The sequence below is a fragment of the Tamandua tetradactyla genome, chromosome 2 (assembly GCF_023851605.1).
Source record: "Tamandua tetradactyla isolate mTamTet1 chromosome 2, mTamTet1.pri, whole genome shotgun sequence".
Lineage (NCBI taxonomy): Eukaryota > Metazoa > Chordata > Mammalia > Pilosa > Myrmecophagidae > Tamandua > Tamandua tetradactyla.
Genome location: NC_135328.1, coordinates 118,909,782 through 118,923,602, shown reverse-complemented (window position 1 = coordinate 118,923,602; position 13,821 = coordinate 118,909,782). Strand labels below are relative to the sequence as shown.

General features: G+C 33.8%; 1 protein-coding gene across 4 annotated transcripts in view; it reads left to right on the top strand.

Moving 5' to 3' along the window:
* The window catches only part of NAA35 (N-alpha-acetyltransferase 35, NatC auxiliary subunit), a 153,285-nt gene that overhangs the window by 126,327 nt on the left and 13,137 nt on the right, over positions 1-13,821 (top strand). For all 4 annotated transcript variants that reach the window (XM_077148627.1, XM_077148624.1, XM_077148625.1 and 1 more), the window contains exons 15-22: positions 1,066-1,132; positions 2,306-2,404; positions 2,957-3,135; positions 6,567-6,703; positions 7,421-7,488; positions 9,426-9,566; positions 9,943-10,065; positions 13,703-13,783. In XM_077148627.1, coding sequence (XP_077004742.1) covers positions 1,066-1,132; positions 2,306-2,404; positions 2,957-3,135; positions 6,567-6,703; positions 7,421-7,488; positions 9,426-9,566; positions 9,943-10,065; positions 13,703-13,783 — 895 coding nt within the window. The remainder of the gene's footprint in view (positions 1-1,065; positions 1,133-2,305; positions 2,405-2,956; positions 3,136-6,566; positions 6,704-7,420; positions 7,489-9,425; positions 9,567-9,942; positions 10,066-13,702; positions 13,784-13,821) is intronic.

The window sequence follows — 13,821 nt, the reverse complement described above, 5'->3', positions numbered from 1 at the left end:
GATTAGATTATCTCATTTGCGGGAGATGTGGCCTTAGTTGTTGATAGATGTGTGTCCCTTTATTTTTGGTGTTTTGTGAGAAAGTTTCTCCTCTTGATATTCAGGGCTTCTAATGAACATCTTTCATATGTTGTATTTCAAATTTTCAAAATTTTTAGAGCCTTTTCTTAAAAATTTAAATGCTTTACTTTAGTTTCCTTAAGACTTATTCTCTGAGAGTTAAAGAAGTGATGAACCTTCCAGCACTATTTCACCAACTACCTGCCTGTTCCAGGGGTTCTGTATTTTCTTTCTCTTGCTTGCTGGGTATGCTGTCATTTTCCTTTGTATACTGAAGTCTCCATTTCTCTTTTGGGTGTTGATCAAATTCCTCAGCTTTGGCAAACACAGCTAAGTTGCATTGTGTCAGCCCCTATCAAGGCAAAAGGAGAGAATCTCTTGTTTTCCTTATCTTTTTAGTTGCAAAAGCTGCTGATCTCCAGCCACAAGGATAGGGGGGACAAAGGTCTTCTCAGGAAGGCTTTAATGAGAAAATGATGCTATTTACTGAGATAAGTAACATCACAGGGAATCACTTTGAGGATAGAATGTGAGGTATCAGAGGAGTGTACAATGAGGATGTATAGTCATTGGTTGGAAACATCTTGAAAATTTTAAGATTCAGTGTAGTATTTTCTTTGTAATTACTTTTATGTGTTCAGTCCACGAGAAGATATCGTTATAGAAAAATTCATGGAATATGTAAGTAAGGTAATGAAAAAGTGGGGCTTTTTTCTCTTTGCTAGCTTGATCTATTTGGTTCCAACTCTGTCCAAATACAGAACTGAAGGAATTGGAAACATGCCACATTTATTATGTGAAGAACACAGTAATGTGAAATATTTCTTAATCTACTGCTGGCAGTCTTCAACTTAGTGACATATTTGGGTCCATTTTCTCCTTACTACATTCCTTTTTTTTCTTACCTTCCCTGTCTGTTGATAGCATCTACAGTAATAACAAAAGAAAGCACCTTTTTTCTAGGCCAAATAACTTGATTTTAATGAAGTTACTATTATTTTACAGGTGCTGCCTATATAATAATCACCAGGCAAAGGACTGTATTGACTCCTTTGTTACTCACTGTGTCCGGGTAAGAATTATAATTTGAATCACTGTAATGGGCCCTTGAAAGGTTGTGGAGTAGAATTCCTTTAATATCATTCATTTGTGCTGCTTTTCACCTAATAGTTCTTACTTATTTTCACTGAATAAAAACAAAAATACATGTTTTCTCTTATTTTCTACATTTCAATGGCTGTTCACAACTGTAATCTTCTCGGATTGTTTAGTACAGAGGCAGCTTTTGATGACTTCTCATTAAAAATCTAATGGCTCACAGAAACAGGTTATGACTTCCAACTTAGAAAAAAGCAGTTGTTTCTTGAAGATTTTTTTGTAAGTGGACATCTTATACACTTATCTTTTTTAGAGCAAAATTAAAATAATTACTTTAGATGACATCAAACTTTTTTCAAGTCTAAGGTAATACAGGAAAAAACCTAAACTTTATAGTGATTTGATATATCATTCTCGTTTAATTATATAAACCTTTGTTGTGGGGAACTCAACCAGGTAGCTCTTTTTACCTAATTCTAGTTATTATATATATATAATATATATATAGGAAGGCAGTGTTGGTATGTTGAAAGAATCAGTAGAAGACCAGATTTTATTTTCATTACAGATCAGCTTACTTTTCTGTAAACTTCCCCATTTCTAACCTGAGATTATGCCTGTCAAGGTATAAAAATATAAAACAATATTATACTTGAAGAATCATGTAATTCATAACCTATAATTCCTACCACCCATGCCTATTAACTGATTAGCAAATGTTTTAGTAAATTTATATGAGAATATAGGGAGAGTAGGCTTAAAAGAACCTTAGGGTTTGTAAGTGCTAGCCATTACTTAATTATTAGGCATTCTGGTGTGTATTTAGAGCAACACAAATGTCAGCCTTAAACGTTGGCTTTTGGCTTAAGGTAAGTAGGAAGGAAACTGTCATCTTGAAATTGAAGGAAGATACTTTTACCATAAATAAACAGATGTCACGAACAGCCAGTTTCTTGTGGCCATTGTAAATTCTGATGTTGGATTCCTTAAAAACAAACACCTGTATAAGAAACATATACAGGCATAATTCTTATATACAACAGCATTTTTTTCTTCCTTAAACAAGACTTGGAAACTTAAAATGTTAATTTTCTTTAGTATCAGGAAATTTCGTGCTGACTTTTAACAAATTGTATGTGTATTACAGCCATTCTGTAGTCTTATTCAGATTCACGGACATAATAGGGCTCGACAGAGAGATAAGCTCGGTCATATTCTTGAGGAATTTGCTACCTTGCAGGATGAGGTAAGACCCATCGAATTCCCCTCCCTTCCAAAAAGCAATTCAAACACCTTGACCAGTATTTTTTAAGCAGCTCTCTGGAACAATATTTTGACTATTTAATTTTTCAGTGAGATTAACTAGTGTTCACTTGAAACATAATAGTTTCAAATACCAAAGAAAAAGTTTACAAAAAGAAACAATTATCATACTGATTTATTTCTTTGATAATAAGGATAACCTATGAAATGTTTAGAACTATAGTTTTGTAGCAAGTTCACATTATAATAAAAATATGTTAATGTTAAAGTAAATTTGTGAGTGATAGCAACATTAATTGATGATATAACTTAGACCTGAAATCAGTTATTTATATTTTTGTTCTCTATGAAGTAAATGTCTTTTTAGATAGTGGTAAGATAAATGAGTTAATGTGAAATGAGGAGTTTGAATGACTCAAACCCAAAAATTAGATTTAAATTTTCTGCTTATCTGCTATTTTTAACTGTTCACTTTTTAGAAATTCTCTGGTTACTTTAAAAAAAAGTCATTGTTAATGATATTTTATTCTGATAGGCAGAGAAGGTTGATGCAGCACTTCACACAATGTTGTTGAAACAAGAACCCCAAAGGCAACATTTGGCCTGTTTAGGTACCTGGGTCCTTTATCATAATCTTCGAATTATGATACAGTATCTTCTAAGTGGCTTTGAATTGGAACTCTACAGCATGCACGAGTACTACTACATATATTGGTAAGGGAACAGTTTGTGTTAAAATTGGTGGTGGGGTAGATAAGATCTGAGCAAGCATGTGCAAGATAGAGTATAATTTCAAGACACTTTTTCATTTAGCGTATTTTAACTTTAGTTGTGGGACAGTTGGTATATATCTATGGAAAATTAGAAGTAGATCATCTTGAATCTCTAAGTGCCAATATTATACGAATATATCTTTTCCAGCCATTTAAATAATTAATAAAAGTGATTTCTGAGTAAAAGAGTTTTATCTGCTTCTGGGGAGGAAAATAAATACACATTATGCCCTGATTTAGGCAGTGCTAGGTACTAATCATGGAATATGCGAAACTTGAGTTAGAGTACAGAATCAGTATATGGATAAATTCTAAGAAAACTTGAGCCAAATCTTTCCTCTTCCAGGAAGAAACCATTGCCAAACCTATCTTTGGTAGCATAATTGTTTGAAACTGTGGCCCTGATGATTTGCCTCAGGAGCTTTGAGAAAGAGGTGATCTTCAGCAGAGTATTTCTTCTGCTTATATGTTTTATATATTAGGTTACACATAAAATTTTCCTTAAAAAAAGAATTCACTTACTAATACAGTTTTTGCATCTTAAGTTCAGTTGGTACTCTTACTTAAGTACTTTGCTTTATTGCTAAAAAACATACAAACAGCAAGCTTTGTTTAGAATATGGCCTTTCAAATTAGCCTATTTAAAAGGAAAAATATTAAAGTATAGAAGTACATTTAGAAAGAAATGCATAGGCTGTGTATGAATGAGTAGATAGAAAAATGTTAAAAATTGCAACATTCTTACAGTAATTGCATATAATTATTGACCTGTTTATTTCCTGTCCATTACATCTTTATCCTGCTTTCTTTTAGTCTTTTTCTACTGCTAATATTTCGAGTGGTAACCTTCTAGCTTTATTGTTAAGCAAAAAAATAGGATAGCATGATGTATACATTTTTCAAGCCCTTTAGTTCAGATTCTTTTTAAGAGAGAACATAGTTGTAAATTCTTTACCTTTCACAGTTTTCTGTTATCCAAAATAAATGATTGGTTCAGACTCGAGTAAAACATGATTTATTAGATTTTTGCTTTCATTAGTATGTGTAAAAACACAGTGGGGGTAGAGGGGGTTGAAATGTAAAACTTAAAGATGAGAGATCCAAAGGAAAACTTAAAAGGTAGGGATTTGAGAATATTTTAAGCATGGAAAAGCTGTCATAGAAAGAAATTAAGAAAATTGAGCACTAAACAGCTCAGCTGTCTTTGAATCTTTTTCTTAGTTTGGCAGAGTATGTTGGTAATTTTTAAATACTGACCTACCCTCACCCCTCACAGACACCTGACTTAACTTTTGTATCTTAGACCTTAATATAGTTCATCTTTTTTGCTCATATTTAAATAATTTAACTTAGTAATTAAGATATTATTTATTTTCTGGACTCACACTATGAAGGAAAAAAGTAATTCTCTTCTATATTGTTGACATGGTTTCATTAACATCAGCTGCTGGGACTCTTAAATGACAACTCTTGCATAAGAAAAATGAATTTGAACATCAACTAGAGTAATATGAGAGTGATTTTATTTGGTACGTTCTTCAACATTTGCATATATAACACCAAATAACCCTAACCAGCAGGTGTTTATGCAGCTACTTGTATACATTTTATTTTTAATTCACCCTGAGGATCTTATTAGTAGTCAGCCCTATTCAAGCCAGACATTTTCTAGGAAACATGCTCAAATTCTTTCTTTTATGGTCTGAGGAGCCTAATTGGGGACTTTTGCTCTTAATTTCTTATATCAAAATATAAGCTTTACCTACTTTTTTTCCACAGAGAATCAGTCTTAATTTGGCAAATGAATTGTATGCAGATAAATAATCCATTTCAAATTCATCTGCAAACTTAAGCAGATTTACTACTTTTCTTTCTAATGAAAGAAATTCTACTTCTGCCTAGAAAGTATCCTTATGGTCCCTTTTCATGGTAGTTTTGAAATACTTCTTGGTTTCAAAGTTACAGATTGGGCTTCTACATTTTCACAAGATAATTTAAAAGCATATGAATCCTTTTAAAATCAACAGTTAGCTTACTGATTCTTAAACGTGAGCATGTATCATTACAACTTGAAAAGCACATTAATACATGTTACTGGTCTCCTTTCCTAGAACTTCTAATTTAGTGTGGGACCCAAACATTTGCATTCCTCACTAGTTCCCAGACAGTGCTGCTCCTGATCTAGTTATTATACTTTGAGAACCATTGGTATAGAACATGTAGATAATTCTGACAAATCACTTAATAAAAGGCCATTGAGATAGCTGGTATGTGAGAAGAAAGGCTTCAGTCAGGTCAACCATTCCCCTTTATTTGATTATGAAATTAGATAATTAGAAGGCAGAAGATAGTATTAGTTCCCTGTAGAAATCCTCTCATTGAGTTAAGATAGAGGATATAGACCCTCAGATTTTTTAGAATAAGAGAAAAATTCATTTGAATCCTGTGGAAGGGTAGTATAATAGGTGCTTTAAAAAAATTCTGTCAGGAATTATTTTCTCTCCATATGAACTTATATGCTTCCTTTTTTCTGATGATAATATGTTTTACTTCATGCCTTAGCTGCCAGGAAGCATAGTGTTTGGTTTACCTTTAAAATATAGTAACTAAATCATTTAGGCCTTTCTTTTAACTAGTTTTTGTTCAGCTTTAAAATGTTTTGTTTTGAGAAATTTGTGGAATATATATTATGTGTTCAAACTTGATCATTATTATCTATTACAAATCTATTTTCATTTAAAATTTTATTAATTTTATTTATTATGGAATTATACTATCAAGTATCCATACTGTAGATATGAACTGTTTAAACAGGAGAATGTAATGTCATTAGTTTAAATTTTCTAAAATCTTAGTACCTGATAGAATATTCCCATTTTACAGTTTCATTTATTGAATAAACTCAAGTAAACTATGAGCATGAATATTTTTTATAATGCAAAGATTTTTTTTTTCTGAATATTTGCTTCCTTTTGTGATTAGCATACAAATAAAATATTTATTTAATAAATGAGGTGATATGTCATAATAGAGTAAAAATATTTTAATGGGCATTCAACTGATTCACATTTATATATAATTATCAAGAAATCTTTTGAAAAATTGTAAAATGCATACCATTGTAGGCAACAAGGGAATTTTTCAGTATGGTACAGCTATGTCATGGCAACAAGGGAAAGATAATCACTTATAATGTTCATTTTTTTGTAAGATCTAATCTACCAGTGATCTAATTGGACAACCTTTTTTATTTTTATTTTTTTAACAACTTTGAAACTGTTATGAGCAAGTATCTCCTTATTAGTACTAATACATATGTGATGAAATTGTTTTATTTAGACAGCTGCCATTAACATTTTTTGCTCTTTAAAGGTATCTCTCTGAATTCCTTTATGCATGGTTGATGTCGACATTGAGTCGTGCTGATGGTTCTCAAATGGCAGAAGAAAGGATAATGGAAGAGCAGCAGAAAGGCCGTAGCAGTAAAAAAACAAAGAAAAAGAAGAAAGGTGCTGTGAATTCTTTTAAAACTTAAGAGCTAGAGAGACATTGGAATACACTTTAGTTTTTACAGATATCTAAATAGAGATCTACTTGTTAGTTGTGTGAAGTCGTCATTATTTTAGTTCTTCCTCTTCAGAAAGTGTAAGATAGAGAATTAGTTATAATATTAATCAGATAAACCTTTTGGTTCCTTCCTTTGCTCATATTAGAGGGTCTTAAGAAGCAGCAGCCTCATGGAGTATGCAAGTAAGGTTAGGGGATAAGGCAGCAGACCTCTGATTTTCTTGACAGGCATCATCAAGCACCACGAAGAAAGAAATGATTAGTCTATTAACCACCTGGGAAAGGGTACAGCTATCACTACCATCATTTTAAAATAATACATGTATTTCCTTAGGATTTAAACAGTGTAGGTGGGTCACTAAGTGACTGTATTCATAGACCTCTGTATGGAAGTTAAGACTGATGAATTCAGAAGAAGTTAAAATTAACACTAGAATTTTATGGTATTAGCTATTTTGGGTGTCATGGTGATTGCTTACCCTTTCAGTTCTATTTTATTAGTAGTAGATTTTGATCTTAAAATACAATGTAATCTGTAGAAATAGGCTGATGTTTTGATTTAGTAAACAAGCTGGGAGATTTTTTAAAATTAGATTTTCTTGTATGATAATGCAGGAGAGACGGAAAAAGAGTTTGGATGATTTTCTTTTTAATTACAGTTCGCCCATTGAGCCGAGAGATCACAATGAGCCAGGCATATCAGAACATGTGTGCTGGAATGTTTAAGGTAAATTGTTGGGAATGAAATTCTTTTTTCTTTTAAACTACATTGCTGTTTTGTAGTTTGATTAAAATGTGCTCTCTTCTGTGTTTCTTCCCAGATTCTAATTGCCCTTTGTTTTATTTCCCGTCTTCTTAAATGACCATTTTTCAAGTCTGGTTGTTTTCATTAATATATTTAACAAATACTTGAATCCCTGTTGCAGCTCAGGTACCTTATAATGAGTACATTGCAGGATACCAACTCGAATCAGATGTGGACCTTGATTTCAAGGGTCTGTTCATGACAGACAGGGCAGATGTCATCTGTGACACAGGCAGTAAGAGAAGGGAGGGTTTGCCTGCTGATCAATGATCAGGAAAGATTTCCTGAACCAGATGGGGTTTGGAGTAGATTAGAAAAGGGGTGGGCTTTACACGTTATTTAATGGATGGCCCAAGGAAAAGGAGGCATTTCTGGGACATCATGAGTACTCACTCTTAACTTGGCAGTTCAAGAAAGGATTCAAGTCAACCTAAAAATTCATAAAACACAGTATGAACTTCCAAATGAAAAACAGGACCTGTGTTTTTCTTATTTAAAAAACTACATGTTGTTTTGTTTTACCTTTTTTTATTAGAATAATTATTGTTTTGCAGAAAGTAAATTTCCCATAGCCCTGTCCCCATGCAGTTTTCTCTGTAATTAACACACTGCATTAGTGTGGTACCTTTGTTTTAATTGATGAAACATTATTAGAGTATTAACTACTAATGTTTTACAGTTCTTTGGGTTTTTTTAATTTTTTTATTGTGGTGTAACATACCACAGAATTTTTCATTTTAACCACTTTCAAGTGTACAATTCGGTGGTGTTATGTTCACAGTGTTGTACGTAACATCATCACCAAACAAAATTATCTATCATTTAAACATTAACTATCCATTCTCTATCCCTATCCCTTTTCCTGATAACCTGTATTCTGATTTTCTGACTTTTAATTTGTATATTCTAATATTTCATATGAGTGAGATCATAAAATATATGTCCTTTTATGTCTGGCTAATTTCCCTCAACGTGATGTCTTCACAGTTCATCCGTGTTGTCACATGTATCAGAATTTCACTCTTTTTCAAGGCTGAATTAAATTCTGTTGCATGTATATACCACATTTTGTTTATCCACTCTTCCATTAATTGGCATTCAGGATGCTTCCTCTTTTTGGCAATTGTGAATAATGCTGCTGTGAACATTGGTGTGCAAATAACTGTTCTGGTCCCTACTTTCAACCCTTTGCGGTATAGACTTAGAAGTAGGATTGCCAGGTCAGATGATGATTCTCTACTTTCTGAGGAACTGCCAAACTTTTCCACAGTGGCTATACCATTTTACATTCCCACCAACATTGTACAAAGGTTCCTATGTCTCCACATCCTCTCCAAAACTTGTGATTTTCTGATTTTTTAATAGGAGACATTCTAGAGGGTATGAAATAGTATCTCAAGGTTTTGCTTTGAATTTCCCCTTTGGCCTGTGAATTTGGGCATGTTTTCATATGTTTTTTGGCCATTTGTCTATCTTCTTTGGAGAAATATCTATTCAAGTCTTTTGCCCATTTTAACATTGGGTTGTTTTTTGTTGTTACGTGTTACTTGTTTTTGCAGAAACTATTGTTTGAAGGTTTCAAACCTATAGTAAAAGCATAGGCATGAAAGAATAATGTGCATTGTAATATAGTTAACTTTGCTAATGGAAAATAATATATTAAACATTGGATCTTGAAAAACTTATGTATAAGAGATAGCACTTAAAATAAAAATGAATGCTAAAAAGACAGTTTTGTCGTCCTGTCTGATCTGAGTCATGGGTTGTTTTTAGTTGTATGTAAATGGCTGTTTCTAGATGTCCATTCAATTTTTATGAAATACTCACTTTTTCATCTTGATGTCATTTTTTTCCTTTAGACCATGGTTGCATTTGACATGGATGGCAAAGTACGAAAACCCAAGTTTGAACTTGACAGTGAACAAGTTCGATATGAACACAGATTTGCCCCCTTCAACAGCGTAATGACACCTCCACCAGTGCACTATCTACAGTTTAAAGTGAGCCTGTTCATTAAATGATCATAAAATATTTAATCTTAGACCTTTGTAGAAATGTGCTGTTTCTATAGACTTTTTGTTAAAATAAGCAAATCAAATTATTATTGGAGCAGTGTGACAAGGTGACAAAATAGTATGAAAATTATTTGGATATGTTGGCTCTTATCACATTTTAGCATATACTTGTGCCTTAAATACAATGAAAATATTTAAGATGAGAATATGAACTTAGTATATGAGAGTTGAGAAGATCTGCTGGTATCTGCTTCAGTATTAGATGAATTGATAGTGTACATTTGTTTGATAGCTTTAAAAACCATTTTAGACTTATTCATTAAATATATTTTGAATAATATAATTTCCTTCTCCTTTTTAGGAAATGTCTGACCTCAATAAATATAGCCCTCCTCCTCAGTCTCCAGAACTATATGTGGCAGCTAGTAAGCACTTTCAGCAGGCAAAAATGATTTTGGAAAATATCCCAAACCCCGACCATGAGGTGAGAATGAATTCACAATAATTTGTGGGAAAAAACTTATCAGGAAATAAATATTGTACTTCTGGGCCAAAATTTAATTATAAAAATGAACTTTAAAGAATAGTGTTAATAAATAGAGCCTATAGAGTCTGTCATGTTTCTACCAAGGATTTCAAATAGCCTTGCCAACTGTATTAGGGTTTTCTAGAGAAACAGAATCAATAGGGAACACTCGCAAATATAAAATTTATAGAATTGTCTCACATGACTGTGGGAATGCAGAGTCCAAAATCCACAGGGTAGGCTGTGAAGCCGATGATTCAGATGGAGGGTCTGGGCGAACTCCAGAGGAGAGGCTCCCCAGCCGAAGCAGGAAGAGGGCCTGTCTCTTCTGAATTCCTCTTTAAAAGGCTTTCTGTGATTAGATTAAGCATCACTCATTGCAGAAGACACACCCCTTGGCTGATTACAAATGTTCAGCTGTGGATGCAGCTGATGTGATCATGAGCTAATTCTATGAAGTGTCCTCATTGCAACAGACAGGCCAGCCCTTGCCCAACCAGACAAACAGGTACCACCACTTGGCCAAGTTGATACATGAAGCTGACCATGACACCAGCTTAGACTTAAAATTATTTTTATGAAAGAGGCACTCTAAATACCTCCTTTGTATAAATTTAGAAATCAATGCAAAGAGAAATTAATGCACTGGATCCATTATTGCACACTTAGTTAGTAGAATCATCCTTGTACTTCTTAGACTGGTCAGTTGTGACAGCTGCTTAAAAGTGTGGCGTTCCTGGATTGAACTCCCATGGCAGATCACCTGGATAATTACTTCTATCAGAGTGTGTGAGGCAAGAGAATAAGTAAGACTGAGAGCCACCAAGTAAGTAGGAAGGATAGAAATCAGATATAATCTAATCTTTAGCTCACATTGTTAATATTGTTAAATTTTCATTTTAATCCATAGTTTATTAAATATATTTATATAAACCCAATCTGAAAAATGATCTGACCAGTTATCACAGGAAGTAAAAACAACCTTATTTCATTCAGCTTTTTAAAGTAAAGGCTGTTGGTTTTGAAGATATTATTTTTATATTTAGACCTTGCAAAATAAAATAGTTTCAGGCTTTTGGTATTTTCATGATTTGCTTTATACCTGATTTATTGAAATACATATAATCTGTAAATGTGAGCTACCTGTAATATGTATACAATTTTGGGGAGTATATCTTGGTACAGTTTTCATGGAGGGATAGTTTAGGAGTATCTGTCAAGAATCACAAATGCTTATGCTCAGAATTCTGCTTCTTGGGCTTTATCGTAACAGATACGTGTGCACATTTGGGAAGTGAGGGGAGTGAGAGTATTCATCATGGCAGTAGTGTTTCAGGTTTATTATTTATTTATTTTTTTTGGCATGGGCAGGCTCTGGGAATCAAACCTAGGTCTCCAGCATGGCAGGCGAGAATTCTGCTACTGAGCCACCATTGCACCACCCAGCAGTAGTGTTTTTAATAGCAAAAAATGATGGAGTGGGTCTCAGGTTCCATTGCTGATGTATCCATACAGTGAAATATCATGCAGGCTTAAAAAAAAAGAACAAGGAAGATCTTTCTGTTCTGCAGTGGAATAATCTTCAGGATATTAGGAGCTTAAAAAGCAAGGTGCCAGAACAGTGCCTATAGTATGCTGCATTTTAATTAAGGAAGACTATATATGAGTGTGTGTTTCTTACATAAACATACACTCACATATATGTAAAATTTCTATATGTAAAATATTGTTGGAAAGATACATGAGAATTGTTAACATTGCTTTTGGGAAGGAAGCTGGATGCATTGGAGAACAGTGATAGGAGAAAGACCTTTTATCATATATACTCTTACCATAAAAGAAAGGGGTGTGTGTGTATAAAAATTAGTAGATTAATAGATGGTATGTTTAATTTAGTAGAAACCTTATTCATTATTTAGCAAATATTTACGGAGTGCCTATTTTGTCCCCAGCATTATGGCAGATTGTGAGGATACAGCAGTGGAAAAAAAAAAAAAAGGACATCCCTGTCCCTCATGGTAGGGGGGAAAGGGGTGATAGGTTACAGACAGTAAACAAATAATTAAATTATGTACTGTGTTAGAAGAGCATAAGTACATGAAGAAAAATCAAGTTGAAGAGAGGGGATGCTGCAGAAGGTGTGGAGGCAGAAAGGTTTTTGGCATTTTTAAATAAGGTGGTCTTTGAGCTAATCTTTGAACAGCCAGGATCTGATATGACTAGAGTGGAGTGTGCAAGTAGAAGATGAGGTTCGATTGGTAAGTGGATGGCCATATCACACCAAGCTTTACCTTTGAGCAAAGGGGGTAGGTTGTTAGCAGATTTTAAGCAGTGAGAATATGTTTTAAAGGATTACTCAGGCAAGTGTTCTGAAAATAGATGGGAGGGAGAGGGTGGGAGGGAGCAGAGGAGCTAGCCAGTTAGTAGGCCATATCTGTAATCCAGGTGAGAGATGGTTTACAGTGGAGGGAATCTGAAGTGATTGCATTCTCCGTGTTTTGTTTGGTTTTTTGTTTGTTTTTTTTGACATGGACAGGCTCCGGAAACAAACCTGGGTCTCTGGCATGGCAGGCGAGAACTCTGCCGCTGAGCCACTCTTGCCCACCCTCCATGTATTTTAATACAACAAAACTGATGGATTGGATGTGGGTTCCAGGTTTTGACTTGAGCAACTGGGTGGACTGAATTGGGTGGGGAAATCTCAGTGAAGTGGGAGCTCACTTTGGATATGTTAATTTGAGATGCCTATTAGATGTCCAAATAGAGATATCGTGTCGGCACTTGACTGTATGTGATATGGAGTTCAAAAGAAGAGATTGCTGAACTTGTGCTGTTATATATTTCTAGAGAGAAGCCAGTAAGGCAGCAGTGTGAGCTTTTTTGTGTATTATTCTCTCAAGAAATAAGAGTATTCCAGTCCATTTTACTCATGTGTTCAAACGAGGTCCTTAGCAAGTGGTCGTCTGGAATACTAATAACAGTTAACACTTAAAGGCCCTGCCTGCCAGGTGTGGTTCTGAGCTCTTAATATATATTAACTCACTCTGTTCTCACAACAGATCTTTGTAGGGTAGGTAAAATTATTATCCTCATTTTACAGGTCAGAAACTGAGGAACAGGAAAGTTAATAACTTGCCAAAGGTTTCACAGCTAGTCAAGCTTGGCAAGGCTGGAATTTGAAAACATATCATCTATGTCAGAATCCATACCCATAACACAATACTCTGCTGCCTTTATAGAACCCTAGAAACCAGCCCTAGTGTTCTTTTGTTATAGTAAAAGTGAGATACAGTTACCCTTCAGCAGACATCGAGGAGTGCAAATTTGGAAATTTATACATGAAATTCAGCATATTTTTATTGTTCATATGTTTATATCAAATTAATCTATTAATTTGTAGTTTTATAGTTGGTTTTCAGAAGTCCTCATACCTTCTCCTTTTATTTCCAATTTTCAGTGACAAAAGTAAAGTTCCATATTACATATTTATATGTTGTCTTTATATAAGTTGTCCTTACTTGATAAAAGAACCAATTAATGTCTGTGATAGACATTTTGACTATGTTTTGATAGCTTAATATTGCTCATTGTTTAGGTCAATAGAATATTAAAGGTCGCCAAACCAAACTTTGTGGTTATGAAGTTATTGGCAGGAGGACACAAAAAGGAATCTAAGGTAAATACATTGTGGAAAAAATAAATGAAAATTTTCAT